The sequence below is a fragment of the Mesocricetus auratus genome, unplaced genomic scaffold (assembly GCF_017639785.1).
Source record: "Mesocricetus auratus isolate SY011 unplaced genomic scaffold, BCM_Maur_2.0 Super-Scaffold_100676, whole genome shotgun sequence".
Lineage (NCBI taxonomy): Eukaryota > Metazoa > Chordata > Mammalia > Rodentia > Cricetidae > Mesocricetus > Mesocricetus auratus.
The window spans coordinates 102,213,060-102,240,998 of record NW_024429266.1 but is presented as its reverse complement, the minus strand read 5'-3'; the positions used below and the strand labels follow the sequence as shown (position 1 = coordinate 102,240,998).

The 27,939-nt window shown below is 58.8% G+C and overlaps 2 protein-coding genes across 6 annotated transcripts in view; one reads left to right on the top strand and one right to left on the bottom strand.

The window, feature by feature from the left end:
* Positions 1-13,444, top strand: part of Polrmt (RNA polymerase mitochondrial) — a 14,866-nt gene extending 1,422 nt beyond the window's left edge. Inside the window, exons 3-20 of one of the 4 annotated variants that reach the window (XR_005873813.1) lie at positions 1,038-1,564; positions 3,108-3,238; positions 3,337-3,523; positions 3,963-4,112; positions 4,245-4,409; positions 4,489-4,659; positions 4,842-5,066; positions 5,742-6,530; positions 6,754-6,876; positions 7,094-7,216; positions 7,327-7,506; positions 7,665-7,751; positions 7,846-7,959; positions 8,048-8,100; positions 8,182-8,280; positions 8,703-8,775; positions 8,857-9,033; positions 13,180-13,444. Coding sequence is in view for 2 of the 4 variants with exons in the window: in XM_005083347.4 (XP_005083404.1) it covers positions 1,038-1,564; positions 3,108-3,238; positions 3,337-3,523; positions 3,963-4,112; positions 4,245-4,409; positions 4,489-4,659; positions 4,842-5,066; positions 5,742-6,530; positions 6,754-6,876; positions 7,094-7,216; positions 7,327-7,506; positions 7,665-7,751; positions 7,846-7,959; positions 8,048-8,100; positions 8,182-8,280; positions 8,703-8,775; positions 8,871-9,033; positions 9,112-9,161 (3,410 nt within the window). In the remaining 2 variants the exon portion in view is untranslated. Of the gene's footprint in view, positions 1-1,037; positions 1,565-3,107; positions 3,239-3,336; positions 3,524-3,962; positions 4,113-4,244; positions 4,410-4,488; positions 4,660-4,841; positions 5,067-5,741; positions 6,531-6,753; positions 6,877-7,093; positions 7,217-7,326; positions 7,507-7,664; positions 7,752-7,845; positions 7,960-8,047; positions 8,101-8,181; positions 8,281-8,702; positions 8,776-8,856; positions 9,034-9,111; positions 9,223-13,179 lie in introns of those variants that run through there. The other 3 variants (XR_005873812.1, XM_040737661.1, XM_005083347.4) reach the window with 3 other exon arrangements.
* Positions 9,280-27,939, bottom strand: Hcn2 (hyperpolarization activated cyclic nucleotide gated potassium and sodium channel 2). Of its 2 annotated transcripts, none has more exons than XM_021234874.2 (8): positions 27,389-27,939; positions 19,509-19,932; positions 18,429-18,590; positions 15,782-16,000; positions 13,987-14,133; positions 11,162-11,402; positions 10,893-11,057; positions 9,280-10,530 (listed from the first exon to the last, which is right to left on the bottom strand). In XM_021234874.2, exons 1-8 carry the CDS (start codon positions 27,937-27,939, stop codon positions 9,848-9,850), a joined length of 2,592 nt encoding a protein of 863 aa, XP_021090533.2. In that variant the 3' UTR covers positions 9,280-9,847. The 2 variants fall into 2 exon arrangements, with proteins under 2 accessions (XP_021090533.2, XP_040593596.1); XM_040737662.1 differs by having other exon boundaries at positions 15,782-15,958.

Genomic DNA, 27,939 nt, shown 5'->3' with positions numbered 1-27,939 from the left:
GTGCATAGTGTGTGCCTGCTCTGCCATCGGCAACAGCAGGTTCCTGTCTCGTGTAAGCTGGGATCTGTCACGTCACCTGGCCGAGGAGGGTGCTGGGAACTAAGCAGGTGGTGTGGTGTGTGTCTGCTCGCGGGGGGTGGGGTGGGGGGGGCTCTTTCTGTCATGAGCAGGAGCACTCCTGACAAATCAGATACTCCCGACCCGTCAGATACTCCCGACACATCAGATACTCCTGACCGGTCAGATACTCCCGACACATCAGATACTCCTGACCGGTCAGATACTCCCGACCCGTCAGATACTCCCGACACATCAGATACTCCTGCCCAGCCTTTGTACCCTCCTGTCTCTTGCGTCCCTGCAGGGGGCGGTCAGCCCCGCACTCCTGCCTGTTTTCCTCTGCAGGCCTCACACGGATGCCCGTGTTTCTCACCCAGAACTCTTTCCTCTCCCATCTACCCCTACTACTCCCAACTTTTCTTCTTTTTGACCTTGGGCCGGGAACCGGGAACTGGAGTTCTGGGGGTGGCAGGCAACCAGCTGGTCCTAGGGACACCTGTATTGTGGGCCTGTGGATGAGCCCGCGGTGTTTCAGTGCTCAGTGCTAACCGTGGCTCTAGTTGTATGCTGTGTTTCCGGCCAGGCTTTGGCATTTTTGTGCACTCACTTGGTCACCGGAAAGCTGTGTGGCAGGGGCCCTCTGTGTAGCTGTAGTACCATTTGGCAAAAATGTGAGCATTTGATCAATTCACTTGGCACCGAGCCAGGGATGTTTGCCATGTCACTACCCAGGTGTGTCAAGTGCACGCCTAAATGTGCGGGCAGTGCCAGCATGTGCTGAGCCCTGAGTTGGGATCCCTGAAGGCTGGGAGATGTGAAGGAGGGAGAGAAGCGGGCTGTGCTGAGCAGGAGGCTCGCAGGCGGAGCCAAGGGCACGACCACCAGGAGAAAGTCTGAGGCGACCGTGGGTCTAGGCTCAGCATCCTCAGGTGCGGGAGCGGGTCCCAAGTCCTTCTCTGCTCTCTCTCTCTCTGCAGTGCTGGAGGCTCGGGTGCGGCAGCTGCGGGCGGAGAGCATGTCTGAGGTCATGGTGAAGAAGGTGCCCCCCCCAAAGGGCGACAGCAGCCGCTGGACCCAGAAACTGGAGGCCGAGAGAGAGGTGCACCGGAAGCGCCAGGAGCGGTTTATTGACCAGCAGCAGCAGGTCCTGACATTGCAGATGGAACCCCGGATCTGGAGCAAGAAGCTGGCTGGCTGCTTGCAGCAGAGCCAAAAGGGGGCGCCCCGGAGCCAGGGGGAGGAGGAGCAGCGGCTGGCCCAGGCCCTGAAGGCCGCGCTGCCAAAGCTAAGTCCCAGCACCCTGGCGGAGACGAAGGCCACAGCTGTGGAGGCCAGCATCTTGCTTCTCCAGCAGAAGTTTCTGGCTTTCTTTGAGTGCTGTGCCATAACTGACAACATGCCCCTGGCCCACCACGTGCTGGTCACTCAGCACAACAAGTGTGACAAGCAGCAGCTGCTCACACTGGACATGTACAACACGGTGATGCTCGGCTGGGCCCGCAAGGTAAGCCAGGACTCTTCCCATGGAAGCCGACCGGAAGCACACCGGAAGAGCTGGATGGCGGTGGTGCACGCCTTTAATCCAATCCTGGCAATCACAAGCAGAGGCAGGCAGATCTCAAGGCCAGCCTGGGCTACAAAGTAAAAACCCTGTTCCCCACCCCCACTAAAACCAAAGAGACTGAGAAGGCCCGTGTGTGGTGGTTCTATGTGGGGCTTGTGAGCCTCCTAAGCAGGGGCTGTCCCTGCTGTCCCAGAGGCCCCTGAACCTTGGGGGCACATTTAGTGCTTCTGGGTGGGGAGCTTGATCTTTTTTGTAAATTCCCTAGGTGAAAATGGAGTGCTCTGAGAGGTCTGCTTACAGCTGGGCGTTGGTGGCACAGCCTTTAATCCCAGCACTTGGGAGGCAGAGGCAGGCGGATCTCTGTGAGTTCGAGACCAGCCTGGTCTACAAGAGCGAGTTCCAGGACAGCCTCCAAAAGCCACAGAGAAACCCTGTCTCTAAAAACAAAAAACAAACAAAAAGAGAGAGAGAGGTCTGCTTGCTTCTTCCTGGGTACCTTAACGGGGTAGGAGAATGTGAGTCTAGGAGTTCAAAACCAGCCTGAGAAATCCAAATACAGCAAGATATTTTCTCTTCTTTTCTCTTCCTTTTTTTCTCTCCCTCCCTCTCCTCCCCAGACCCCACCTCTTTCTTCAGGGTTTCTTTATATAAGCTCCACAGCCCTGTCTGTCCTAGAACTGCTCCGTAGACCAGTCTGGCCTCGAACTCACAGAGATCTGCTTGCCTCTACCTCCCTGGTGCTGGGATTAAAGGCGTGTGCCACTATACCTGACCTTATTTTATTTTTTATTTATTATGTAAATCGTGTTCTGCCAGCATGTCTGCCTGCAGACCAGTAGAGGACACCAGACCTCCTTACAGATGGTTGTGCGCCACCACGTGGTTGCTGGGACTTGAACTCAGGACCTCTGGAAGAGCAGCCAGTGTTCTTCACCTCTGGCCTTCTCTCCAGCCCCGACCCTATTTTTTTTTAATAATTTATTTTTATTTTATGTGCATTGGTGTGTTGCCTGGGTGTATGTCTGTGAGGCATCAGAAGCCCTGGAACTTGAGTCCAGGCATGTGTGAGCTGCTATGTGGGTGTTGGGAATTGAACCTGGGTCCTCTGGAAGAAGTTGCTGAGCCTATTTCAAAGATAGAAAAACAAAACAAAAATGAGAAAAGAAAGGTAAGACAGATGGGAGGCAGAGGCTCTGGGCTCAAAGCCAGCCTTATCTACATAGTTCCAGACTAGCCAGCAAACAACAACAACAAACAAGCCAGCCATAAAACACACCCAGGAGCTCGGTGGTGGCGCGCATGCCTGGCCTGCATGAGCTCCTAGGCTGAGTGCCCAGTGATGCCGCATTCCTCAGAAGGACACCTGTGGTCCACCTGCTGCCACCCTCAAGACACTGACATGAAGGGCGGGTTTCAGGGAGCACAGAGAAGGGGGCCCAGGTTCTGTTCCTGGTCCTCACTGCCACCTCCCCCATGTCCCCAGGGCTCCTTCAAGGAGCTGGTGTATGTGTTCATCATGCTGAAGGACGCTGGCCTCTCCCCAAACCTGTGGTCCTACGCAGCTGCACTCCAGTGCATGGGACGCAGGGACCAGGGTGTCCACATCATCCAGAGGTGGGTCAGGGATGTGCTGGGGAGGCCCCGTGCCCTTGGAGCAAGCCAGCCGCTCGAGTGCTGAGCTTGCACCGCGCCCTCCCCCCCCATTGCCTCAGGTGTCTGAAGCAGATGACGGAAGAAGGGTTCCAGCCCCAGCAGCTCTTCAGTGACCTGGTCCTGACAGAGGAGGAGAGGGACGCTCTGCTGAGAGCACTGGTCAAGGCTGAGCCCGCCTTCCGAGTGCCGCCACAGGCCCCAGACCCTGTCAACACATCCACGCTGCTCAAGGAGATCTATGCCAGGGTGAGGCCCGAGGATGGAGCCGCCACGACAGCCCCGTTTTCTTCCCTGCTTGTGTCGGGACTGACCTGCAGGCGCAGGCTCGGTAGGGGCCTTCGCAGGCCGCCACCCTCAACTTGGCTCCCTCTGGATTCTCCTGTCCTGGACATGTCCTGCCGTGGAGCTTCCTACTGTGTGGTCTATGTTGGAGCCTTGCCCCTACTTATGGCTCAGTAGTGTTCCCGGGTGTCTAGGGTATCCCGGGTGTCCGTCTGTATATGGATTCGGGGCTGTTCCTCCTGTGTCTGTGTCTGTCCCGGCTGTTGAGTACACGTGTTTTTAGTTCCTGGTTCTTCGGGTTTTAGTGACAAGTGTTTGGCAGAGGCGGTGAGGGGACTTCTTGCCTGAGCAGGGTGGTCTGTCTCCCCATGCGCCTGCTTCACTGCCCGCCTGTGCCCAGCAGGAGGGTCCCCAGTCCTACCCGAAGTTGCACCTGCCCCTGGAGACCCTGCAGGACCTCTTTCACCAGCAGCTGCAAGTGGAGCTGAGCCCCAGCGTCTGTGTCCAGTCAGTGGAGAAGGCCCCAGTATTGACCAAGGAGGTCCTTGAGGCGGTAAGGGCCTCACCCTGAGGCCATCACACCTGTCGTGGCCGGGAGGGCTCGGAGCTCGGACCCCAGTTCAGGTCCTGGGAGGTCTTGGCAGGGGAGCTCCAAGCTCAGGGTGGTGACAGCTGCTCTCCACAGCGGCAGACGCTGAAGGCGCTGCAGGGCCAATGGGAGGTGGAGCTGCTGCGGGTGCTGCGCCACACCAAGGCCACCATGGCCTACCAGGCGCGGGAAGGCCAGCCGACCCTCTACCCGTTCCTGTGCCTGCTGAGTGAAGAGGAGTTCGTGAGCATGCTGATGCAGGTGGGCTGGGGCGGGGGCTCCCGGTCAGGGGGCACAGGGCTGCGTCCAGGCAGCCACAGCTCGGCCTTGTCGCATCCAGGCTCTGCGGCTGCTGCCGGCACAGGGTGAGCCTCTCCTCCACCTGGCCCATGACCTGGGCCTTCGTGTCTTAAATCGACATTTGGTGAAGAAGAAGCAGGAAACCAACCATGTGCAGAAGCTGGGGCAGCATTACTCACAGTACCTCCGGCTGCTGGCTTCCGACACGCAGGTGACGTGCGGCAGACTTCCTGCTGACCCGGGTACCTCCCTTGGAGACACCCCTTCTCTGTGGGATCCACACCACCTACTTCCCCGTCACACTGCTTGGGCACCCTCTCCCCAACTGTGCCTCGGCCCCCCCATCTGGATAATGTGGGCAGCCCCGGCCCTCCTGACCAGCCCTCCCCACAGGTGGAGGCGCCCTGCTTCCCTCGGGAGTACTGGGAATCGCTGGGCCCATTGGAGACCCCAAAGCAGCATCCCTGGTCCGTGGCGGTGGTGCTACACCTGGGCAAGCAGCTGGCCGAGATGTTGGTGCAGGCAGCGCGGATGCCACGCAATCTGGCCGCCCCACAGGCATCGTGTCACCCCATCCCGGTGCTGTACCACGTGTACTCCTTCCGAAGCTACCGCCAGGTGAGCGCGGCTCCACAGGGCCGGTACCAGGGTGGCTCTCTCCTCCAGTGAGGACCTGGGAGGGGCCTGAGGACACTGGGCAACCTGGCTGTGTCATTCTGTGGGCTGTGGGGCTCTGACAACTGTGGACAGCACTGCTCTGCCATCCCTGTCTGTGCTGGGGTGTGTGTGCGCGCGCGCGCGCGTGTGTGTGTGTGTGTGTGTGTGTGTGTGTGTGTGCGCGCGCGCGCGCGTGTGTGTGCGCGTGCGTGTGTGTGTGTCTGTGTGTGTCTGTGTGTGCGTGTGTGTGTCTGTGTGTGTGTGTGTGCGTGTGTGTGTCTGTGTGTGTATGTGTCTGTGTGTGCGTGTGTGTCTGTGTGTGTGTGTGCGTGTGTGTGTGTGTGTCTGTGTGTGTGTCTGTGTGTGCGTGTGTGTGTGTCTGTGTGTGTCTCTGTGTGTGTGTGTGTGCGTGTGTGTGTGTCTGTGTGTGTCTCTGTGTGTCTGTGTGTGTCTCTGTGTGTGTGTGTGTCTGTGTGTGTGTGTCTGTGTCTGTGTGTGTGTGTCTGTGTGTGTGTGTGTGCGTGTGTGTGTGCGCGTGTGTGTGTGTGCGCGCGTGTGTGTGTGTCTGTGTGTCTGTGTGTGTGTGTTGGCAGACAGTGCTGGTGCTTAGCCCCCCGTGCCTGCCGCCTCCTCCAGATCGGCATCCTCAAGCCTCACCCAGCCTTCTCCCAGCTGCTGGAGACGGCAGCGGAATCCACACTGACCTTCGAGACCACAGAAGTGCCTATGTTGTGTCCGCCGTTGCCCTGGACGTCATCGCACACCGGGGCCTACCTGTTGACCCCCACCAAGCTGATGCGCGCCACAGAGGGGGTCACACAGCACCAGCATCTCCTGGAGCGCTGTGCTCCCACCCAACTACACGGCGCCCTGGACACGCTCACTCAGCTGGGGAACTGCGCCTGGCGTGTCAACGGGCGCCTGCTGGACTTGGTGCTGCAGATCTTCAGGGACAAGGGTTGTTCGCGCCTGGGCGTTCCTCCTCCACGCTCAGAGGCGCCACAGCCGGCTCAGCAGCGCCCTCCACCCGGAGCCACACCTGTGCACAAGGCGGAGCTTCGGAAGGAGCTGTCCCGCTGCCTCAAAGCTGCTCGGGAGATGCACAGCCTGCGCATCGAAGCCTTGTACCGCCTGTCGCTGGCGCAGTACCTGCGGAACCGTGTCTTTTGGCTGCCACACAACATGGACTTCCGCGGCCGCACCTACCCCTGCCCACCGCACTTCAACCACCTGGGTGGTGACCTGGTGCGCGCCCTGCTCGAGTTTGCCCAGGGCCGGCCGCTGGGGCCACGCGGCCTCGACTGGCTGAAGATCCACCTGGTCAACCTGACTGGCCTCAAGAAGCGTGACTCGCTGCGCATGCGCCTGGCTTTCGCAGATGAGGTCATGGAAGAGATCTTGGACTCCGCAGACAACCCCCTGACGGTGGGGAATCTCGTGCTCTTCCTGGCCTCCCCTTTCCCTCCCAGCCTGTGGTCTGCCCTGCTCTGGCCTGGGCCACCTCCCTCAGATGCTCACAGCCCGACCCAGCTTTCCCCATCCCTGCTGTCCACAGTAGAGCCTGCCCTCCTCACCCCCCTGCACACGCTTGCCTGGTGTCCCTGGAGCTGCTTTTGCTGACTGGCCCTGTGGGCCCTACATTCCACAGGGCCGGAAGTGGTGGATGGATGCTGATGAGCCCTGGCAGACCCTGGCCTGCTGCATGGAGGTGGCACAAGCAGTCCGGTCCCCAGATCCGGCTGCCTATGTCTCCCACCTGCCGGTTCACCAGGTGAGCGGGAGTGGACTGCCCACGGGGGCTGGGCACAAGGAACTGTCCCTTTCGGTGGGGTCTGCGGCTTGGCTCTGTGAGGGAGGTGTGTCCCCAGTCTGCTTAGGACAAGCAGGACGTCTTTTACCTGGAGCTGGCGTGACACGTGTATCTATCATTTTGTATGGCATTGTATTGGGTGGCTCGGCCTCGGCTCACGGGTGCCCCTTGTGGCTAGGATGGTTCCTGCAATGGCTTGCAGCATTACGCCGCCCTGGGCCGGGACAGCGCAGGGGCCGCCTCAGTCAACCTAATGCCCTCGGACCTGCCCCAAGATGTGTACAGGGAGGTGGCAGCACAGGTGGGTGCCGGGGCTCCTTTCCTGTCCCTGCTCGGTTGCTTTCTTCCAAATGCCTAGGTGGGGTCCCTAGTGGGGAGGTGACATGACTGGGCTTCCCTGACTCCATCCAGGTGGAGCAGCTCCGCCAGCAGGACGCCGACCAGGGCCTCCGGGTGGCCCAGGTGCTGAAGGGCTTCATTACCCGTAAGGTGGTGAAGCAGACCGTGATGACCGTGGTGTATGGGGTCACGCGCTACGGTGGGCGCCTGCAGATAGAGAAGCGTCTGCGCGAACTCAGCAACTTTCCCCAGGTGTGCAGCCTGCTGGGTCCCCACCAGGGAGCACCGGACCCTGAGGCTGGTTCTTCTGAACAGCGCTGGTCCTGTAAAGCCCGGCTTCTGGGGCAAGGAGAGGGGCAACCCGCTAGTCCTGCCCACCTGCCGTTCACACCCACGCCCCGCCCCCACAGGAGTTTGTCTGGGAAGCCTCACACTACCTCGTGCGCCTGGTCTTCAAAAGCCTACAGGAGATGTTCTCCAGCACCCGGGCCATCCAGGTGCGTCCCACCTGCCCTCTCCCGTGGGGAGTACCCCTTCACCCCTTCACCCCGGGGCTTGCTCATCCAACCGGGTGTATTGTCAAATCCACAGCACTGGCTGACCGAGAGTGCCAATCTCATCTCCCACACGGGCTGGCCTGTGGAGTGGGTCACACCCCTGGGCATCCCCATCATACAGCCCTATCACCGTGAGGCCAAGATCCAGGTACTTGGAAAGAGCCTTCCTCCCCTTTCCCTCCTCTCCCCTCCTCCTGCCCCGAGCAGGACTCACCTACGCCCACCCCGGCCTGCAGGTAAAAGGTGGCATCCAGAGTATCACCTTAACCAGCTCCATGGACTTCAGCCAGTGAGTGCCGCGCTGCGGGGAGGGGAGGGGAAGGAAGGAGGGGAGGGGAGGGCGGCAGCTCTAGCTCTTGTGAGTCCACAGGAAGCCCAACACTTTGAAGCAGAAGAATGGCTTCCCGCCCAACTTCATCCACTCCCTGGACTCCTCCCATATGATGCTGACTGCCCTGCACTGCTACAGGTGCGTCCCTGGGGGCCGCAGGCACTCGCCAGGTAGACTCCGGGCTACAGGCACTCAGCCTGTGATGTTTAGCTGCCTGGGGCGTGCCGGCTCTGCTCTGCTTACTGGGGATGATGACATGGGGTAGGACAGAGATGTGAGGTTGAGTGTGGTGGGCAGCTCTCCGTGAAGGGCAGGATGGGATGGAGGCGCTGCTGTGAAGTTGCAGGGACCCCAGGAGACTCCGCATTGTGTGCCCAGGTAGCCGAGCAGCAGGTCCTTGGCACAGACCTGCCACTGGCCTGAGCTGGGATGCACTACCCTGAGACACTTGAGTGTGTACTGCTTAGACCCTTGGGGAGCCTGGGGTGCCGGGAGCCAGCATAGGCAAGTGCCAGGGCCGTAGCCGGAAGCAGCCGCCTCACTTGGATCTCCCTGACCAGGAAAGGCCTGACCTTCGTCTCTGTGCACGACTGCTTCTGGACCCACGCCGCGGACATCCCGGTGATGAATGAGGTATTTCCAGCGCCCCCTCCCCCCGTGAAGACCGTGAAGATGGGGCTTCCGTCCCAGGAGTCTGTACCATGGCTGACTCAGCTGCCACCCCTCAGGTGTGCCGTGAGCAGTTCGTGCGCCTGCATAGCCAGCCCATCCTAGAAGACCTGGCTAAGTTCCTGGAGAAGCGCTTCTGCTCTGTCTCCAGGTCCCTGAAGCCCTCAGAACGTGCCCTGATCACCCAGCTGCAGAAGACACTACAGTCCTTGCCACAGACCGGTAAGGGCTTTGAAGGGGGCGTGTGCCCTGGCGCGCCCTTGACCAAGCCTTAGCTCCATGCTCTCTTTGGCCCGGCAGGTACCTTCGATCTGAGGCAGGTGATGAAATCCACCTACTTCTTCAGTTGACCCATCCTGTTCTGTCCCTAGACCTGTGCATAGTGTAAATAAACGAAAGCTTATCCACTTATGCCGGCTGCCACGTTCTCACGGCGCGCAAACCCACCAAGCAATCAAGACGCGGCGCTGGGCGCCAATGCTGTCGTTTATTGCGCGGAATGGGGTGTGGGTTAATGGGGCGTGGGGGCCGCTGCTGCCTCGGCTGTCAGTACATTCATGGCGACGGCGGGGACCCAGCCTCGCCCCCACGCCGGCTTGGCCGTGAAGCCCGCCCCAGGGAGGTCACTCAAACGTGTGGGCAGGGGCCGGGCTGGTTATTGCGTGAGCTTGCCGGACTGGGGCAGCGGGAAGCCGGCGGGCCGAGTATTGCACTTGATCCATATTTCTTCTCGGCGGCCACCGCGGGTGCGGAGCACAGCCAGGTCCTCGGCCAGGGCCGCCCCGTCCCCGTCCCAGTTTGGGGCTGAGGCACCGAGGTGATCGCGCCCTTCCCTTTCCCGTGCGCGGCCGCCGCTGGGGCAGGGGCGATGGGGGTGGGCGCAGGGCGATGGGGAGGACAGCCGGGCGCAGGGCCGCCCGCCGCCTAAGCTACCTACGTCCCTCTATGGCTTCTGCACGGGTGCGGGCGGGCGGCGCGAGGCATGGCTTTGGTGTGGATGACGGCCCCGCCCGGCCCGCGGGGCGGCGCGCAAGGGTCACAAGTTGGAAGAGAGGCGCGAGCGCGCAGAGTCCAGAGGGTCCAGGCCACCGGCAGCGCCGGGCGAGGCTGAGTCCCTGCGGTCCGGGCTGGGAGCGGCGGTCCGGGCGGTGGGCGCGGGTCCCAGGCGCGGCGTGGAGCTGCTGGCCGGGCGCGTGGAGGCCGCAGGGCCGGGCGTGGGCGCGCCGTGGGGCAGCGAGGGCTGCGAGGCGGACAGCGGGCGCGAGGCGCGGCTCAGACGACGCGCGGGCAGTGCTGGCCCCACGCGCGTGGCTGGAGAGCCGGGTGCACCGTAGGGCGAGGTCCGCGGTGCCCGGGGGCTGGAGGGCGCGGCCGGGGGGCTGGCGGCTGGTGGCCCCGGCGAGGCTGCCAGAGGTGGAGGCCCTGGGGGTGTGCGGCGCACGAGGCGTGGGGAGCCGAGAGCCAGGGGCCCCACGAGCGGGCGCGCCACCTGCGGACAGAAGCTCATGGCCACAGCCTGCTGCAGCGTGGCGATGGCTGAGGTGACCTGCGGCGGCGGTGGCGGTGGGAAGAGCCCCACGCGCTGGCCCAGCTCTGCTTGCTGCACCATCTCTCGGTCGTACTTGACGATCTCCTGGATGATGGCGTTCTCCTGGTTGTTGAACACGCCCGAGCTCAGGTCATGCTGGACTTTGTGCAGCAAGATGGAGTTCTTCTTGCCTGTGAGCAAAGTGGGGGTTAGCGCTAGCCTGTGTAGCGTCCTTGTCATGTGCAGGTGTGTGTGAGCACGTGCTCGTGCCCTCTGACCCACCCTGGCCCACGCGATTCTAGCCACTGTCTTGTCATCGGCCCTACATGCCTGACACAGCCTTCTCCTAGATGTTGCCAACAGACCTAGACTATTCCACATTCCTAATGTGCCCGGTTTATTGAGCTGGAGCTGTTCCCACCAGGCCCTCTGTTTCTGGCCCTTCAGACCTCCATTTTACCTCAGGGCCTTTGCTGCTACTTTCCCTCCAGAAAGACACCTCCCCCGTGTCACCTGGACACTCCTCAGCACCCTGTCCCGTCTGGAAGCTCACCGATGCGGTCAAGGCGGTCAATGGCCACAGTCTCGAAGGCACGCCGCATCATGGGGTACTCCTCCAGCACCTCGTTGAAATTATCTACGCTCAGCGAGTAGAGGCGGCAGTAGGTGTCAGCCCGCACACTGGCCGTGCGCCGGCCCCTTGTGAGCAAGCAGATCTCTGCAAAGCCAAGAGAGCGGCCTCAGTGGTTGCGCGGGCACAGCTGCCCACCCGCTGCTGGCACAAGCCCTCCCAGGAGCTCTGCCTTGCTGTGGGGTGCTCACCCCCAAAATAGGAGCCGTCTGACAGCTTCATCTCCTTGTTGCCCTTGGTGAGCACGCTCACCACCCCGTGCTGGATGAAGTACATCTTCTTGCCGATGGTCCCCTCTCGGATGATGTAATCGCCCGGCTGGAAGACCTCGAACTTGAGTTTCGTCAGCATGGCTGTGACGAAGTTGGGGTCTGCGTTGGCAAACAGTGGCATGGAAGCCACCAGCTTCCGGCAGTTGAAGTTCACAATCTCCTGTGGGCGGCAGGGAGGGTGACTGTCTCCCTCGGCTCCCACCCGACTTCCTAGGCGGACACTGGGGGCAGGGGCAGGAGACGGCTCGAGGTGTACAGGAAAGTCCCAACTACCCACACCACCATGGAGTGGGCGACACTGGACTGGGAGAGTGAAGTGGGGTCTCTTTGTAGGTAACAGGTCCACAAATACCCAAAGGATCAAAGGAGGGGCGGAGCTCAGTGGGCGGAGCTCTCTCCTGGCATCCAGTCCCTGCGATCAACCCCAGCATGGCATAAGCATGGAGGCCTGGAGGTAGAGGAGAATCAGGAGTTCAAGGCCAGCCTCACCTACATAGTGAGTTCTAGGACAACCTGGGCTACATGACCCTGTCTCATAAAAAACAAAGAGCTGGGGGGCAGAGGCAGGCGGATTTCTGCGAACTAGAAGCCAGCCTGGTCTACACGGCGAGTTCCAGGACAGCTAGGGCTACACAGAGAAACCCTATCTCAAAAACAAAAAACAAAAACCAAACTTCTGGAGGAAAAGGAAGCCACACCACACGCATCATCGGGCCTTTAGCTACAGATGAGACGTAATCCAGCCGGGATGCTTGAGGCTTGCGCTTTGTATGCAGCTGGGTCTAGTCAAAGTCATTGCCAAGAACCCACGAGAAACGCATGGAGAAGGAGCCCAGCCTCCACGACTCACTGCAGGGCTGGGACTGTGAGCTGAGCTCCTGCCAGGGAGGTTGTCAGAAGGATCTACAAAAAAGTAAGCAAGCCAGAGCAGGTGGCCCAGGCTGCCTGTCATCCCCCAGGACTCAGAGGCTGAGGCAGGAGGATTGTCACGAATCTGCAGTCACCCTATGCTGTAGAGTGAAACCTTGTCTCAAAAAACAAGAAAGAAAGAAAGGAAAAGAAAAGAGGGCTGGAGAGATGACTCAGCAGTTGGGATCATTGGCTGCTCTTCCAGGGGTCCTGAGTTCAGTTCCCAGCAACCACATGGTGGCTCACAACATCTGTAATGAGATCTGGTGCCCTCTGCTGGCCTGCAGGGACACATGCAGACAGAACACTATATATAATAAATAAATCAATCAAAGGAAAACAGGGTTGAGCTATGGTAGCTCACACCTTTAATCCCAGCACTCGGGAGGCAGAGGCAGGTGGATCTCTGTGAGTTCAAGGCCAGCCTGGTCTACAGAGTGAGTTCCAGGACAGCCAGGACTACAAAGAGAAACCCTGTCTTGGAAAACAAAACAAGCAAAAGGTTTCCTTGGGGCTACTGGTATAGTTCTCGAGCTGGGGATGGGTACCCCACAAACCCATGTACTTCATGCATTCTGTGACCTGCGAGCTACATTCTCACAAAGGAGCAGTGAGACCAATAACCGAATATTGTTGAACATCTCTGAGGCCATTAACCGCAGGCTGCCTCCTGGGATGGCACACAGTCTTGGGCCCCAAGCCCTGAGGCTCCCAAGACTCCGCAAGGGTGCGCAGCCCACAGCTTTGGCAGCCTCCTCCTGTAACCCCCTCCTCGGCGCCTCTGCACAGGCCGTGCCCGACACTTGGGACCCTCGCCCAGAGCACTATATTGCTCTTTTTTTGGGGGTGGGGGATTTCGAGACAGGGTTTCTCTGTGGCTTTGGAGGGTGTCCTGGAACTCGCTCTGTAGACCAGGCTGGCCTCGAACTCACAGAGATCCGCCTGCCTCTGCCTCCCGAGTGCTGGGGTTAAAGGTGTGCGCCACCAACGCCCGCCTATCATTGCTTTCTCTCACCCTCTGTCCCTAGGGCATGGCTAACAACAGGACTGCGTAGAGGTCTTGAGCCCAGAACCTACGAATGGGACTTTATTTGGAAATGGAGTCTTTGAAGAATCACACAGACGAAGTCAAGCTTCAGGGGGCCTTTGTGAGCACAGTTAAAGGAGTAAGAAGAAAGGTGCTTGGGGCTGGAGAGACGGCTCAGAGGTTAAGAGTACTGGCTGATCTTCCACAGGTCCCGAGTTCAATTCCCCACAACCACATGGTGGCTCACAACCATCTACAATTCAATCTGGTGCCCTCTTCTGGCAGAACACTGTATATGTATGTAATAAATAAATAAATCTTAAAAAAAAAAGAAAAAAAAGGTGAGGGGCTGGAGAGATGGCTCAATGGTTAGAGCACTGGCTGCTCTTCCAAGGAACCTGGGTTCGAATCTTAGCACCCACATGGTAGCTCACAACTGTCTCTAATTCCAGTTCCAGGAGGTCCATAGGCACCATGTACAAGCAAAGCTTCCACACACATGAAGTAAGTAAGGGCCCAGATGGCAGGAGAGGCAGGAAGGAGTCTCCCCAGGGTCTTGGAGGGAACATGGCTGTACAGACGTGTGTTACGTGTCCTGTCCCTGGGACACCATAGCTTGGCGTCTGAAGCTGGCATGTGGGCAGGTGTTGGCCAGGGCAGCCCTGGGAGACTTGCTCAGAGGCACCTACAGCTCCCATGGGTCCCACACAAGCCCTGTCAGTGTCCACGGGACCCTGGGTACCGGTGGGCGTGTGGGATGCTGGGTGTGGCCGAGACTTCCCAGGTTCTGCGGCCACAGCCACCTCACCTCACGCAGGGGCCCGTTGAGCTCCCCGAGGATGCTGTCCTCATCGAACATCTTCCCTTGGTATCGGTGCTCGTAGTAATCGTGGATTTTTTGGCGGAAGTCAGCCGGCAACTTGTGGAAGGACATATATTGTTCTACTTGCTTGTACTGAGGGGAGGAGAGCAGGATCAGCGTTTGTCCCAGAGACAGGCCCAGCCCAGTGCCCCCCAGCTCGGGGACACACCACCCTGTCTAGCCTGGCCTAGGGAGACGCCAAGCCCGGCAACACCAAAGACAAGTGATGTGTTTTGTTTTTTCTTTTTCTTTTTTTTTGTTTTATGAGACAGGGTTTCTCTGTATTGTTTCGGGGGCTATCGGTCGAACTCACAGAGATCCACCTGCCTCTGCCTCCCGAGTGCTGGGATTAAAGGCGTGCGCCACCACCGCCCGGCCTGATGTGTTTTGCTTTGAGACAGGGTTTCATGTAGCTCAGTGTGGCCTCAGACTTGCTAGCCAGCCAAGGATAACCTTGAACTCCTGATTGTCCTGCCTCTACCTCTCAAGTGCTGGGATGACAGACATGTGCCACCATAACGGGTTTGTGACACCGCAGTGGCACTTCACAGATGCTCTGCCAGAAGTGCAGGCAGCCTGCCCATGCCCAGGCCCTGGTGTTTTGTTTTGCTGTGTGCCGTAGGATCTCACTCTAGACCAGGCTGGCCTGGAATTTGAACTCAGCCTTCCCGAGTGGTGACATGACAGCCTGAGACACCATGCCCAGTTAGCAAATACATTCGTGCTTAAACTTGAGTCTAGGCCAGTATTTAACTTTTAACCCCATCACTAGGCAGGAGGGTCAGGAGTTCAAGGTCATCCTCTGCTGTAGAGTGAGTCTGAGGTCAGCCTGGGCTATGTGATACCATGTCTCTCAAAATGTCTATTGTAAGGGCTGGAGAGATGGCTCAGAGGCTTCTTCCAGAGGTCCTGAGTTCAATTCCCAGCAACCACACGGTGGCTCACAGCCATGTGTAATGAGATCTGGCGCCCTCTTCTGGTGTGCAGGGATATGTGCAGGCAGAACACTGTGTACATAATTAAAAATGTCTATTGTGTAGGCACCTTAGGGTGTCCTGCTCCTACTTCTGAGACTTGGTTATCTACAGTGTCAGCATCAGTGTGCATGTTGACTTCCATCAGAAGCCCTGCCCTGGGACCTGGGGACCAGCACAGCCAGCCCCTCCTTAGCAGGGTGTGGGTGCCAGGCTGTCCCCAGCCCCATTTCTAAGCCACAGCTGCCCTTATCTCAGCAGACCCCGTGACGGCGGGTGGCAGCAGCACCAGCTCATGTTTGGGTGCTAGACGGAGGCTTCCGGACTCGGGCACCTGGCACAGAGCCCGGGTGACCCGGCTGGTACTGTGGGGGTTGGGGGCTGACACCCACTGCAGAGATGGAGCAAGCAGGTGGCTGAAGGCCAGGTTCCTACCCTTTCGGCTGCCATGTGCCATGTGCCCCTAGCACCAGCCGGAGGACAAAGGCTTCGTGTAGAGGACCGACGGAAACGGCTGGTGACTCCACTCTCCCTAAAGGTGCACCTGCTGCCCAGCCACCTACACGTCACCGACACCCCAGAAAGCTCAGAACCAGGCCCCAGGGACTGGTCTCGTTGGCTCTGAACCCCACGGGCTCCTGTCTTTACCTCATCTACCCTGACCTGGGTCTTTCTTTGACTCTGTCCTGAGCACCAAGAGCTCCTGCTCTTAGACCCAGGCATTGCTCCCCGCCCCCAGACTCAGGGCACGGCCTCCCCACTCTGACCTTCTCCTGGTACTGGCGCCGTGACGAGTCGAGGGACTGGATGAGTGCGGTGGCGTGCCCGATGAACATGGCGTAGCAGGTGGCCCCCACGATCATGCTGAGCATGGTCAGCCAGATGTCTGTCATACTCTCAGGGGCCTGCCGCCCGTAGCCGATGCACAGCATGTGACTCATGGCCTTGAAGAGTGCGAAGGAGTAGAGCTCGCTCCACGAGTGGTTCTGCAAAGTCCGTGGAGGTGGCTGGGGGGAGCCCGTGAGCCCGCCCGCCCACCCTCCTGTGGGCGCGTGAGCGGGGAGGAGCTCCCCGTGGTGAGAGACAACCAGGGCAGCTCCAGGCAAAGGACGCGGGCAGTCCCATGTCTCGGGTCTCATGAGGCACCAGCAGGGACACACCTGACACCACCTCCCACTTCGCTTCTGAGAAACTAAGCCGTGAAAGGGCTGCACTCTGGCCAAGGCAGCTTCAAGGTCAAGAGTGCCAATTTCAGAGCTCTGGAACAACACCCGAGGGGCAAGGAGGGGAGAGGTCCACTCCTGGATGTCCCCAGTTGACCCGGTCAGAAAGGGGGGGCACTGGGCCTGTCCAGGAAATGGAACCGCTTGTGCAGGCGGCAGCTGGACAATGGGCTCCTCAGCAGGGGCAGCTGTGCCAGGCTCCTGGGAGGGGCGCTTGTGGGTTCTCCCTACCCGGCTTCTGACTCCATTGATGCCTGCCTGCTGTGTCCTGACCGCACACACCGAGCTCCAGTGTGTCCCTGTCCTGGGGTGCGACCCTCGCTGTAGGCTACCCTCACACTTTCACAGTTCCTGGATGAAACCTAAGGCCACAGGGAGGCTATGCTGGTCCTCATCACTGAGCCATGTTCTTTACCCTCACTGGGGGGTTCTAGGCGGGAGCTCCACTCCTGACCACGCCCCCAGCCCCTCACTGGGGGGATTTAAGGAGGGCTGAGTCCCTCCCAGCCCTCTTTTTACTTTTTTTTTTATTAGAACAATTTATTTTATGAAGCTCAGTTAGGCGATAGCACAATAATGAAAAGAATTGTTTTCGTGTCCCAATGTTGCTTTTTTTCCCTTTTTTAAAAATTTAAACTAGCCGGGCGTTGGTGGTGCACGCCTTTAATCCCAGCACTCGGGAGGCAGAGGCAGGCGGATCTCTGTGAGTTCGAGACCAGCCTGGACTACCAAGCGAGTTCCAGGACAGCTTCCAAAGCCACAGAGAAACCCTGCCTCGAAAAAAAAAATTTAAACTAGAAACAAGCTTGTTTTACATGTCAACCCCAGTTCCCTCTCCCTCCCCTCCTCCCCTGCCCCTCACCCACCCCCATCCCATCCCCTTTCTGCTCCCCAGGGAGGGTGAGGCCTTCCATGGGGATCTTCACAGTCTGTCACATCGTGTGGAGCAGGGCCCAGACCCCCCCCCCCCCGACTTTCTGTTTTGAGACAGTCTGGCTCCTTTACCCTCGCTAGCCTTGAACCTGCTACCACCAGAAGCTGGCAGAGACTCCAGCTGGACCGGACAGCATCCTCTTAACTGACTGTGTGATGCAGACATGGGGACGACAGGTACTTGGAGCTGCTGCTTCTTAGGGTTGATGGTAACAACTTTCCCATCTGAAGGTTGCTCTACTTTAAATACATAACGACAACGAGGGAAGCAGGTGTGGTGGTACACACCTGCCATCCCAGCACTCTGGAAATGGAGGCAGGATGATCAGAAGTTCAAGGTGATCCTCAGCTACTTGAGTTTGAGGCCAGCCTGGGCTACGTGAAGTGCTGACTGCAAAATGTAAGAGGCACTAGAGAGACAGCTCAGCAATTAAGAGCACTGGCTGCTCTTCCAGAGGTCCTAAGTCCAGTTCTCAGAACTCACATCGTTTGTGACTCCAGCTCCAGGGGATCTGATGCCCTCTTCTGGCCTCTGAGAGCACTGCACCCACATGCATATACCCACACACATATACATAATTTAAAAAATAACGATAAACAAACCTAATATGAACTCTTTTAAACAAACAAGTCAGGGGAGGCTGGAGGGAAAGCTTAGCCGGTTAAGAGCATTTGCTGCTCTTGAAATGGACCCCAATTTAGTAACTCCAGTTCCATGGAATCCGATGCCCTCTTCTGACCTCTGCTTGTGCACGCACACAAACATGTGCTTAAAATGAAGTAAGTTTGAGGCTGGCCTCTGCCTCCTGAGTGCTGGGAGTAAAGGCGTGTGGCACCACCGTCAGCTGAGTAAAACATTTTTTAAAGTAAGAGGAGAGCTGAGTGGCGTGTCTGTGTGGCACTGAAAACAGTTGCTGAGCTGCCTGGGGACGCCGGTCGGACATCAGACGGACACTGGGCAGGTGGGCTAAGGGTTCCAGGGGCCGCTGCCAGATACAGGGCACAAAGGCCACTGTGCACAAGGCCCTCTCCCTCCAGGGGCCGCCAGGGGGCCCCAGTGGGCATCAGCCTTCACAGCAGGTGGGGACTGCTCTGCCCACAGAGGACCCTAGATGGAGCTGGTGGGCACAGGGGACAAGGGCAGGTGGGAGCTGCGCCGTCCCGGGGGCCGCGGGGTGCTCTGAGCACTCACCACCACGTCCTGGAGCACTCACCACCATGTCAGGGAGCACCCACCACCACGTCCGGGAGCACTCACCACCATGTTGTTGATGGACACCCAGCAGTCGCTGGGGAAGTCCTGCAGCATGGGTACCAGGAACTGCAGGCAGCCGTCCCAGTGGCACAGCAGGAGCATCATGCTGATCAGGTTACAGATGCGCATCACTGCACTGGCCAGGTCGTAGGTCATGTGGAAGATCTGACAGGGGGCAGGGCCGTGAGGGTCCCAGGCTTCCTGCACAGCCCTGGAGTCCTCTGTCCAGGGTTAGTGGAATTCTCTGTACCCTTCCCCAGCCACTTCTGCTCTGAGTTCCATCCAGTCCACCTCAACCACCCCCCAGAATGTCCTGACTCGTCCATCCTGCCCAAGTTCCTCCCAGAGGCCACGGGGGAAGGGATGGGTCAGACTCAGGGATCTTGAATTTGGGGGTCCGGGAACTGGAGAAATCTGAGGCCCTTTCTCCCTCAGAGCACAGGAAGGGACTGTCTGAAGGACTCCCCAGAGTCTAGTGTCATGGAGGTCTTGGCCCTATGACTCCATGAGGGAGGAGGGGTTCCATGGGGGTCTCCAAGACTGTCTGTCCTCCAGCCCTGCTCCTGAGCTTATAATCACAATATAAGATGCCTCCTGTCAGCCGGGCGGTGGTGGCGCAGCCTTTAATCCCAGCACTCGGGAGGCAGAGGCAGGCGGATCTCGGTGAGTTCGAGGCCAGCCTGGTCTACAGATGAGTTCCAGGACAGCCTCCAAAACAATACAGAAAAACCCTGTCTCGAAAAACAAAACAAAAATTCTGTCCTTCAAGCCATGGCCACACCCACACCGAGGTCTCACTTTCAGATGGTTGGCTCGACCCACAGAATAGACTTTGGCCACACCCAATCTTGAGGCTCCCCACCCCCCAAGACCGCACACCTAAGGCCCCATCTCCAACCCCCAGACTTTGTCTCCAAAAAGCCTCCTGACCTTGCACCCTTTGCCCGGTCCGTGGCTGAAGCCCCACCCACACCCCAAGCCCAGCATCTCCGGACTCCACATCCCTGTGGCCCTGACCTCAGTTACAGCCCCAGTCGTGCCCAAGACCATGTGGCTGGGGTTCGGCCCTGGCGCGTCCCTCACCTCCTCCCACTGATGGATGTAGCGGATGAGCCGCGACAGCCGCAGGAGCCGCAGCAGGCTGAGGATCTTGGTGAAGCGCACGATACGCAGTGCGCGTGCGGTCTTGTAGACCTCGGAGTCGATGCCTTTCTCCACGATGAGGAAGATGTAGTCCACGGGGATGGACGATACGAAGTCTACCACGAACCACGTGCGCAGGTACTTTTTCTTTATCTTCTCGGGGTCTAGGATGATCTCCGTGTTGTCCTCGATCACAATGCCGGTACGGAAGTTCAGCACCAGGTCCATGAGGAAGAACGTGTCCGAGACCACGTTGAAGACGATCCAGGGCGCGGTGGTCTCGTCCTTGAAGAAAGTGATGCCCACTGGGATGATGATGAGGTTTCCCACCATGAACAGCAGCATGGTGAAGTCCCAGTAGAACCTGGGGACAGGCAGGGTGCTCACACCTCCCTGCCTTGGCAGGAGCGCCTTCCTCCCCAGCCCAGGGTGCTTCCGGGGACCACAGTCCAAGCGGTCTCTCTCTGGGACCCTAGCCCTGAGATAGTCTCTGACTCCAACTCTAAGATGGCCTGTGGGACCCCAAACATAAGATGGCCTCTGGGACCCCAGCCCTGAGGTGGGTCTCTGGCCTCAATCCGAGGATGGTCTCTGAGACCCCAAACCTAAGGTCGTCTCTGGAACCCCAACCTTAATGTGGTCTCCTGGATCCCAACCCTAAGATGGTCTCCAGAACCCCAACATAAGGTGATTTGTCTCTGGGACCCCAACCCTAAGGTGGTCTCTCTCTGGGACCCCAGATCTTGTTGCGTGGCAAGGACTGGACGTCGTCACAACAGCCCCCTGACCCAGGCAGCCAGGGTCCCTCTCTCTGGCCCACTCTGACCTTGCCTGGAAGGCACCTCCAGACCGCAGAGAAGGCTCAAAATAGATTAAACACTTCACATGACCAAAGAGGGACAATGTGCCTGCCCAAACCTTCAAAAAGGATGGGAGCGCATGGGAGCTGGCAGGTGGCGTGCCGCTGGGCTGAGGGCCAGGTGGGAGGGGAGGGGCTTCCGTCGGCCACTCTCTTCTCTGTCAAGAGCTGGTGGGCTCACATCACGGTGAGGACACAGCTCCTGCAGGGCACGACTGGTCACCTCAAGAAACACTTCGAGAGCTAGACATGGGGGGGGCACAATTGTCATCCCAGCACTTGAGAGGAGGAGGCAGGAGGATTAAGGGTTCTAGAAATAGGCCAGGTGTGATGGCACACACCTATATCTCAACACTCAGGAGGTAGATCTCTGTGAGTTCCAGACCAGCCAGGGCTACACAGTGAGAACCTGTCTCAAAACAAACAAACAAAAATGGAGAGGGTTGTCCTCACATCTAGACAGTGTCAGTCCCCTTGGGTCCCTAGGGATCTGTCACCACCCACAGGAATTTGGGGCTTCCCATAGGCAGAGCCCACTGTTTCTAGAGCACACAGGCTGGGCAACTCGTCTGAACCAGCTCAGAGAAGTAGGATGCGTGCATCAGGGGTTCTGCGTCAAGAGCCGCTGTCTCAGTGCTCGCCTGTGAATCGGCTCCTTCGGCCGGCCTGCGCCTCAGGGGCACAGTTATAAACACCATGCCCAGCGGGTGGCCAGCACGCCACTTCAGAGAACTGAGCTCAAGGAAACAGTCCAAAAAAGAGAGAGAGAAAAAAATAAAAGTGATTTGTACTAGGGCATTCTCGGCAGCTCAGACTGTGGGAGCCAACGGCTGGCCAACACCCAGTGTCTCTCAGGACAGCCTGGTGCCGGCACCTGCCACGCACGAGTGACCTTGGGACAGCGTCTTTGTTCCCTGGAGACCCTAGTCTCTTCTCGCCTCAGCCCATACGGGGTGAAACCGTTTTGGGGAGGAGCTGGGGATTCGGTCCATGTGTGATGCCCCTCACAAGCCCTCTTGGGAGGAATAGACCTCTGGAGCTGAGGAACGACATCACGTGGTGGTGGGGAGGGACCTATCAGACCTCAAGAGGAAAAGCAAATAACATATTTAAAGGTTTTTCTTTTTAAATTACGTGCATGTTTGTACAACTGGGGTGGGGGCCGTCCTGCGCATGTGAGTGCAGGACACAAGGAGGCCAGAAGAGGGCGTCTGATTCCCCAAGAGCTAGAGTTACAGGAGGTTGTGAGTCAACCCTCTGAGTGAAAGGAACCAAACCCCACTTCTCCTCAAGAGCCTTGTGGGATATCTCCCAGCCATAAATAACTGCTTTAAATGTGGGCATGGATCTGGACAGCATCGGAGCTCAGACTGCTACGAGAGGTCCTGTTCGTCAACAGCCGCTCTGAACTACAGTCCCCGGAACCCACTGTGAAGCCTGGTCCCACCTCTCCCTTTGTAGATGGAGGATGCCTTCTTTGGAGGAAGTGTAAACAAAGATCAGCAGGGACTAGAAACCACCAGGGGGACCTAGAAACCACCATTGGTGAGCACAGTGTCTGTCCAGTAGGAAACTGGAAAAGACTAAGAGTGGGCCAAGGAACCACCAGGGGCACCTGGAGACCACTTGGGGGTGCTTTCAGTGGTGAAGGGAAGAAGGTTTAGAAACTGCTAGAGAGACCTAGAAACAGTCTGAAGACCCACAGCAGGCACCTCCTTCTAGACTGCAGTCACACACACACACACACACACACACTTCCCTTCCTTGGGTGGTCAGGGCCAGGCATACCTCCCATTGAGGCCCAGGGCTTGCCCGGTGGGAAATGGAGCCCAAGACTAAGACTGTCCTGTGTCCCCAGCCACTCTGCCCAGGAATCTCCCTCAGCAACTACATCTCCAGGTCACTCGGTATGGCCTGCTTTCCGCAGGGACACAGGAGACAGGACAGATGGTGGCTGTGCTTGTGGTCCCAGCCTTCACCCTTCCCAGTCAACGCGGTCCCCACAGACATAGTTAGAATGGGTCAAAATTCCCACACATCGCAATCCCCAGGGCTCCAGAGGCCCCTCCTCCTCCCTCGTCTCCCAGCCCCTCCACGAAATCTGGTCTGAGGAGACAGGACCCAGGCACAGGTCGTCCAGGCACAACTCAAACTTCTCTCCCAGGCTTGAGTGACGTTCCCACCTTCTCCGAGGCTCGGGCCGTCTCTACCCCGTCCCCAACAGGGACCTCGGGGACCTCTGCGAACAGGTCAGTCCTCTGACAGGTGTACGCCTGGCATCCCAACACTCCGGTACTTGGGAAGTCGATGCAGGGGGATCCTTAGCTACACAGCGAGCTTGAGGCCAGCCTGGGCTACATGAGACCATCTCATACAAAACCAAGTAAATTCCCTAATAAACAACAACGAGTCCTGGTGACTGCCCAGATCTGGGAGGACTCTCAGAACCATGCTGCGGCCCCGGCTAAGCGGTCAGACGACAGGTCTGTTGGGAGACAAGAAGAGTTTCTCTTGCTGACCCTCAGCCCATGCCCTCTCCTACCGTAGGTGGATTCTGGATGGCTGACACCAAAAGAGCTGTGTTCTCCCTCAGCTGACCAGTCATTCTCAGATCCAAACAGGGAAACTGAGGCCCACGGCTCACAGGGTAACAGAGAAAAACCCTGCCATTCCCAGCTGGGCACTGCTGGGGTGGGTCACAGGCCCCACTGGGACAGCTGAGATCCTAAGAGCTGGTCACTGACCCCTAAGAGCTAAAGTCAGACCTCCATGGACCCACCAGGACAGCCACATCTCTCCAGGAGATGTAGCAGAAAGAGTCTGGGATCACAGATCCAAGCAAAGCTGGAGCGATTAGAGGCGGAGGTCAGGGATTACGGGCCAGGCTCGGACAGGATCAGGGCCTGAGCCCGCTGAGTCCCCAGAGCAGGTGTCAGGGTTAGGCCTGGCAAAGACAGCTGGAGTCCCAGGTGCAGACATCTGTAAAGGCCCATTGTATGCCGAGTACACACAGTGACCAGGGACAGTAGATAGGGCCTGTGGGGTGGGATGACAGGAAATGAGCATCAAGAATGATGGTGCTCGACAGCGGGGTGTGAGAGACGATCTGGGGACAGTGTTGGAGAAGGCTGCTGGGAGGAGGTGGCACTCAAGGGTTGATGACATAGGGGAGAGGTGGTGCCCGGGCAGTCAGAATCACTACTTACAAAGATCCCGAGGCCACCATGGGGCCTCCCAGGTGGAGGAGAGGGACCTGGAGAAAACGGAATCTGCAGAGGGCTGGGAGATCCTGGGCTGGGTAAGGAGACTACAGTCTGTCTCACTCAACTCAGGGATGATGTCAGGGTGGCTAATGGGAGTCGTCCGGTGCTGTACCACGTGTGTGCTGGAGGCTGAACCAAAGGGGATCTTAAGTGCAGAGAAGGCCAGGTCGAGGAAAGGGGTTTCCCCCAACACTAAAGCGACAGCCTTGGGGCATAGAAGAGGGGGACCACCCTACCCTCAAGCCCTCCTCAAAGACTTCCTTCACAGCACCGAGAGTGGGGTCCCAACACCCATCTGTGAGGCAGGTGCATGCACAAACCCCACATCGTCGATGATAATGCGATTTACTCTAGGGCCTTGCCACGGGGCCCATTTCCAGGGATTTATATGCAGGGCGCAACATCCTGACCTCACACTGACCCCGGGCCAGCTAGTGGGGGGTGTGGCAGGCGCAGAACCAGAGTCTGCAGGTCTGGACTGGGGCTGTCTCCCCTCTCTTCCCCAGGCGTCACCCCCAGCCTGAGCATGGGCATCCAGACCCGGAACACTTTCCCCAAGGCTCCTGGAACTTGCTTCTCCATAGAAGCTTCTAGAACCTTCCCAGGGCCAGGGTTGATGCTCCGAAGAACCAGGTAAAACTGGGTGAGGTGGCAACTGCCTGTGATCCTAGCCCCCAGGAGGATGAGGCAGGAGGATTGTCTTAAGTGGGAGGTCGGCTTGGCCTACAGAAAGTGATCTCAAACTGGGAGGCCGCTTTCTCGTAATGTGCCGTGAAGCCTCGGGTCACAACCCCGGCAGCACAGAAGTCGGGCACGTACCTGCCGTCCTCCAACACAAGACAGGCCTGTGCTTCAGGAGCCCCAGTGGCACCCCATTTACTTTAGAGACACAGTGGGGGCAGTGAGACTGCTCGCCGGATAAGAGCCACAGCCACCAAAACCTGACAAACCCAATGCAATCCCTGGGACCCACACGGTGGAAGGAGAGAACTCACTCCCACACATTGTCCTCCGAAGAACACATGGGCAGCACTGTGGTGCCACACACACAATGCATAAATGTAATAAACACTGAAATAATAATCATTCTTAGCTGTCTGGGCACAGCTTGGACCAAGTTCTGTCTATCAGCTGGAAGGGTAGAAGACCCTTCCAGACACCATCAGAAACCACCACCACCACCTCCCCACATCTTGGGAAAACGAGGCAGAGAAGCCTAAGTGGTCCCTAGGTGCCCTGCAGTCCCCGGGGACTCTAGGGCAGAGCTCTGCTAAGAACTTGGCTCCCCTAGGTCTCTGTGGACTGCGTGCTACAGGCAAACGGGTACCCTAGGGCCCTGCCGTCCGCCCTCCATGCCCTCAGTGACTCCATCTTCCCCTCCTGCCTGGGCGGGGAGAACCAGTTCCTAGTCACCAACCAATAAAGTCCCATCCGGATGTCAGGCATGCCAACCAAGTCACAGGACAGAGACACTGGGGAACCAAATCAGAGCTAACAGAGAACAGGAGTGCACAGCCCCTGGATAGCCCCTGCCCACCTCTCTGCAGGAAGATTTTATATATATAAATAAAAAATATATATTTTAAATATATATACTTCCCCCCAGCCTGCCGTCCGCCTGAGGCACAACAATGACTGAATGGCTTTTCATCGCCCAGGTTTGGGGTGGGATCTTCCTTTTTTTTGTTGTTGTTAAATCAATACAGGTGGGCCTAGGGGTGCACACCTGTCATCTCAGGAAGTGAGTCAAGAGGATGCTAAATTCAAGACTACCGAACAACTTAATGAAACCCTGTCTCAGGACGAAAAGTAAGAAGTCAGCTGAGGACATGCCTGGTTCGTGTAGAGCCAACCTAGGGTCCACTTACATGGTGTCCCAACAGCCCCACAGCCCCTAGAGGCTCTGGAGATCTGTCTTGGTCAACACTGAATCTAAAGGTTCTAGAAAAGTCCCCAGACATGAAGGGTGGGTAGCCCCATGAGCCAGCTTTGAAATTTGATGTCTGTGCTGACTCTGACTCCTTTAACACCAACTACAGTCTCTGTTCCTTATCTGTTTGCTCAGCCCCTATTCTACAATCTGGCTGTCCAGGCCTGTGAGCCCCAGTTCCAGGCTTATAGCAGCCACAGCACACAGGGCCCCGCAGGCATGTGTTCCCACAGGGCCTCAAGGACAGGAGCTCCTCCTCCAGCCTCCCTCCCCAAGTACCCCCAGACCAGCTACATGTCACCACTACAGCTAAGAACCCAAGCCTAGGGCTGGCCTCATGCCCCCCACCTGTAACCCAGACATGAGAGTGATGCTGGGGTAGGAGAGGTCCCCTCAGCCTGCCCCAGATGCCGTTCTCTGGCTGGCTGGCACTAGACTCCATTCATACGGGCCAACCATGAAGCCTTGGCAAGCCTGCCCTCTCTTGTGGCATTTCACAGGTGAGAATAGAACAAACACCCAGGGTCCAATTCTCAAGCCTGGAAGTCTGTGAAGCAATGCTGAGCCTTGGCCCTCAGGCCAGGATATGCAGGGACAACTGCTGGCTCAGAATGTGTCCCCCCCACCTCTTCCCCAAACTGGGCCTCTGCTCAATTATCAAGCACTAGAGATAAAGAGGAATGACAGAAAGGGAGCGTCACCACTGAGCCACCCTTGTTCAAGAGTCAATGTCTCAGAAGACTCAGGCCTGAGGAGTAAGGGACAGGGCCGCTGGAGTAGCAGGAGCCACACTCGGTCTCAGAGCTGTCCGTGGTCCTGAAACTTCAGGCTACAGTTTTCCAGAATAGCGGAGCACCCTGTCCACAAATCTGCATCCCAACTCTCACCGGAGAAAGGCACAGTCGCCTGCATTTTCTGCACGCAGCTCTCCCTACAGCCCGTGGGTGTACACAACCCGGGACACACGCGCGCGCGCGCGCACAGCCAGCATCCCAACAGGTACTTCTAGAGACCCACCAGCCACACCCCTAGGGACACGCCTCCTCTTGATCGGCGGGCACACGCCCCCCAGGACCCCCGCGGGCATCACATCTCAAGCTTGCCCGGGAAGGAGAAACAGACGCAAACACGGGGGGTCGTGGCCCTGCGCCAGCTCCTGCCGCTGCACGCAGCAGCCAACTCAGACCACGTCCATATCCACACACCCAGGATGTGCGAGGACTCGGGACGCTCGCCCCAGGCGCAAGCGGAGACCGTGGGAACGCGCGGCGCCCGTTTGATAACCCCCTCCCCGCGGCCTCCGGGGCGCGTCCTTCCCATGCGCCCTTCCTTCCTTCCTTCCTTCCTTCCTTCCTTCCTTCCTTCTTCCTTCCTTCCCTTCTTTTCCTTCCTCTCTCCTTTCTATCAATCCTTTTTCCTACTCCGCGGCCTCGGGGCGCCCACGTTCCCCTCTATTCGTCCTCTCCGCCCCTCTGCGCTCTGACCCTGGCCCTGCGGCCGCGGCGCGCGCCCACCGCGGCGAGGGCGCGCGGGAGGGGGCGCGCCGGGGACCCCCTCATCCCAGGTCTCTCTAAAAGGGCGGAGCCTCTGCACAGCACAGTCCCTTGGGGATAGGTCCGGGGCGCGCCCGAGGTCACCGCGAGGAGACTCCCCTCACTCCTCCCAGCCCTGCGCCCCGAACTGCCACCACCCCGAGGTCACCATCCGGGACGCGGCGCCCCGCCCTCTCCCGGGCGCGCCAAGGACGGGCCCCTCCCGGAGGCGGCACCTGAAGTCGCTGTAGGGGTGGATGATCCAGGCCCCCGCCGACTTCACGCGCTCCTGCTCGCGCTCCACGGCCTTCTGGCTGCCGAACATCCGCAGGGAGAACTTGTTGACGCCGGGCTGCAGGAGAGCCCCGAATTGGCGCTGCAGGAAGCTGGCCTGGCTGCCGCGCGGCTCGCTCGCCGGGCCCGCCTCCTCGCTGCCCGCCTCCTCGGCCGCCGCGGGCCCCGAGGCCGCCCCGCGGCATGAGAACGACACCTTGGGGCCGCGCGCGGGGCCCTCGGGGCTGCACTGCGGCTCCCCGCGCCCGCACTCGCCATTCGCGCCGCCCTTGGCCGCGCTGGGGGTGCAGGAGCTGTCGCGGCTGCAGAGCCGGGCGCGCGGGCCGGGCTCGTCCACCGGCTCCGGGTGCGAGGGGGTCGTGGGGTTCGGGGGTGGCGCGGGTGGTGGCTGAGGCTGAGGGGGCGCGGGCGGCGGCGGCGGTGGCGGCGGCCCCGGCGCGGGGGTCGCGCCCGGACTGTCGCCGGGCCGCCCGCCGCCCCCGCGCGCATCCAT

Coding starts and splice junctions, on each gene's coding strand:
- Hcn2 (XM_021234874.2), bottom strand. CDS start 27,939: ATGGATGCGCGCGGGGGCGGCGGGCGGCCCGGCGACAGTCCGGGCGCG. Junction 16,001..18,428: donor TGTCCATCAACAACATGGTG/GTGAGTGCTCCC, acceptor CGGACTTTGCAG/AACCACTCGTGGAGCGAGCT. Junction 10,531..10,892: donor TGACCGCCTTGACCGCATCG/GTGAGCTTCCAG, acceptor CTTTGCTCACAG/GCAAGAAGAACTCCATCTTG.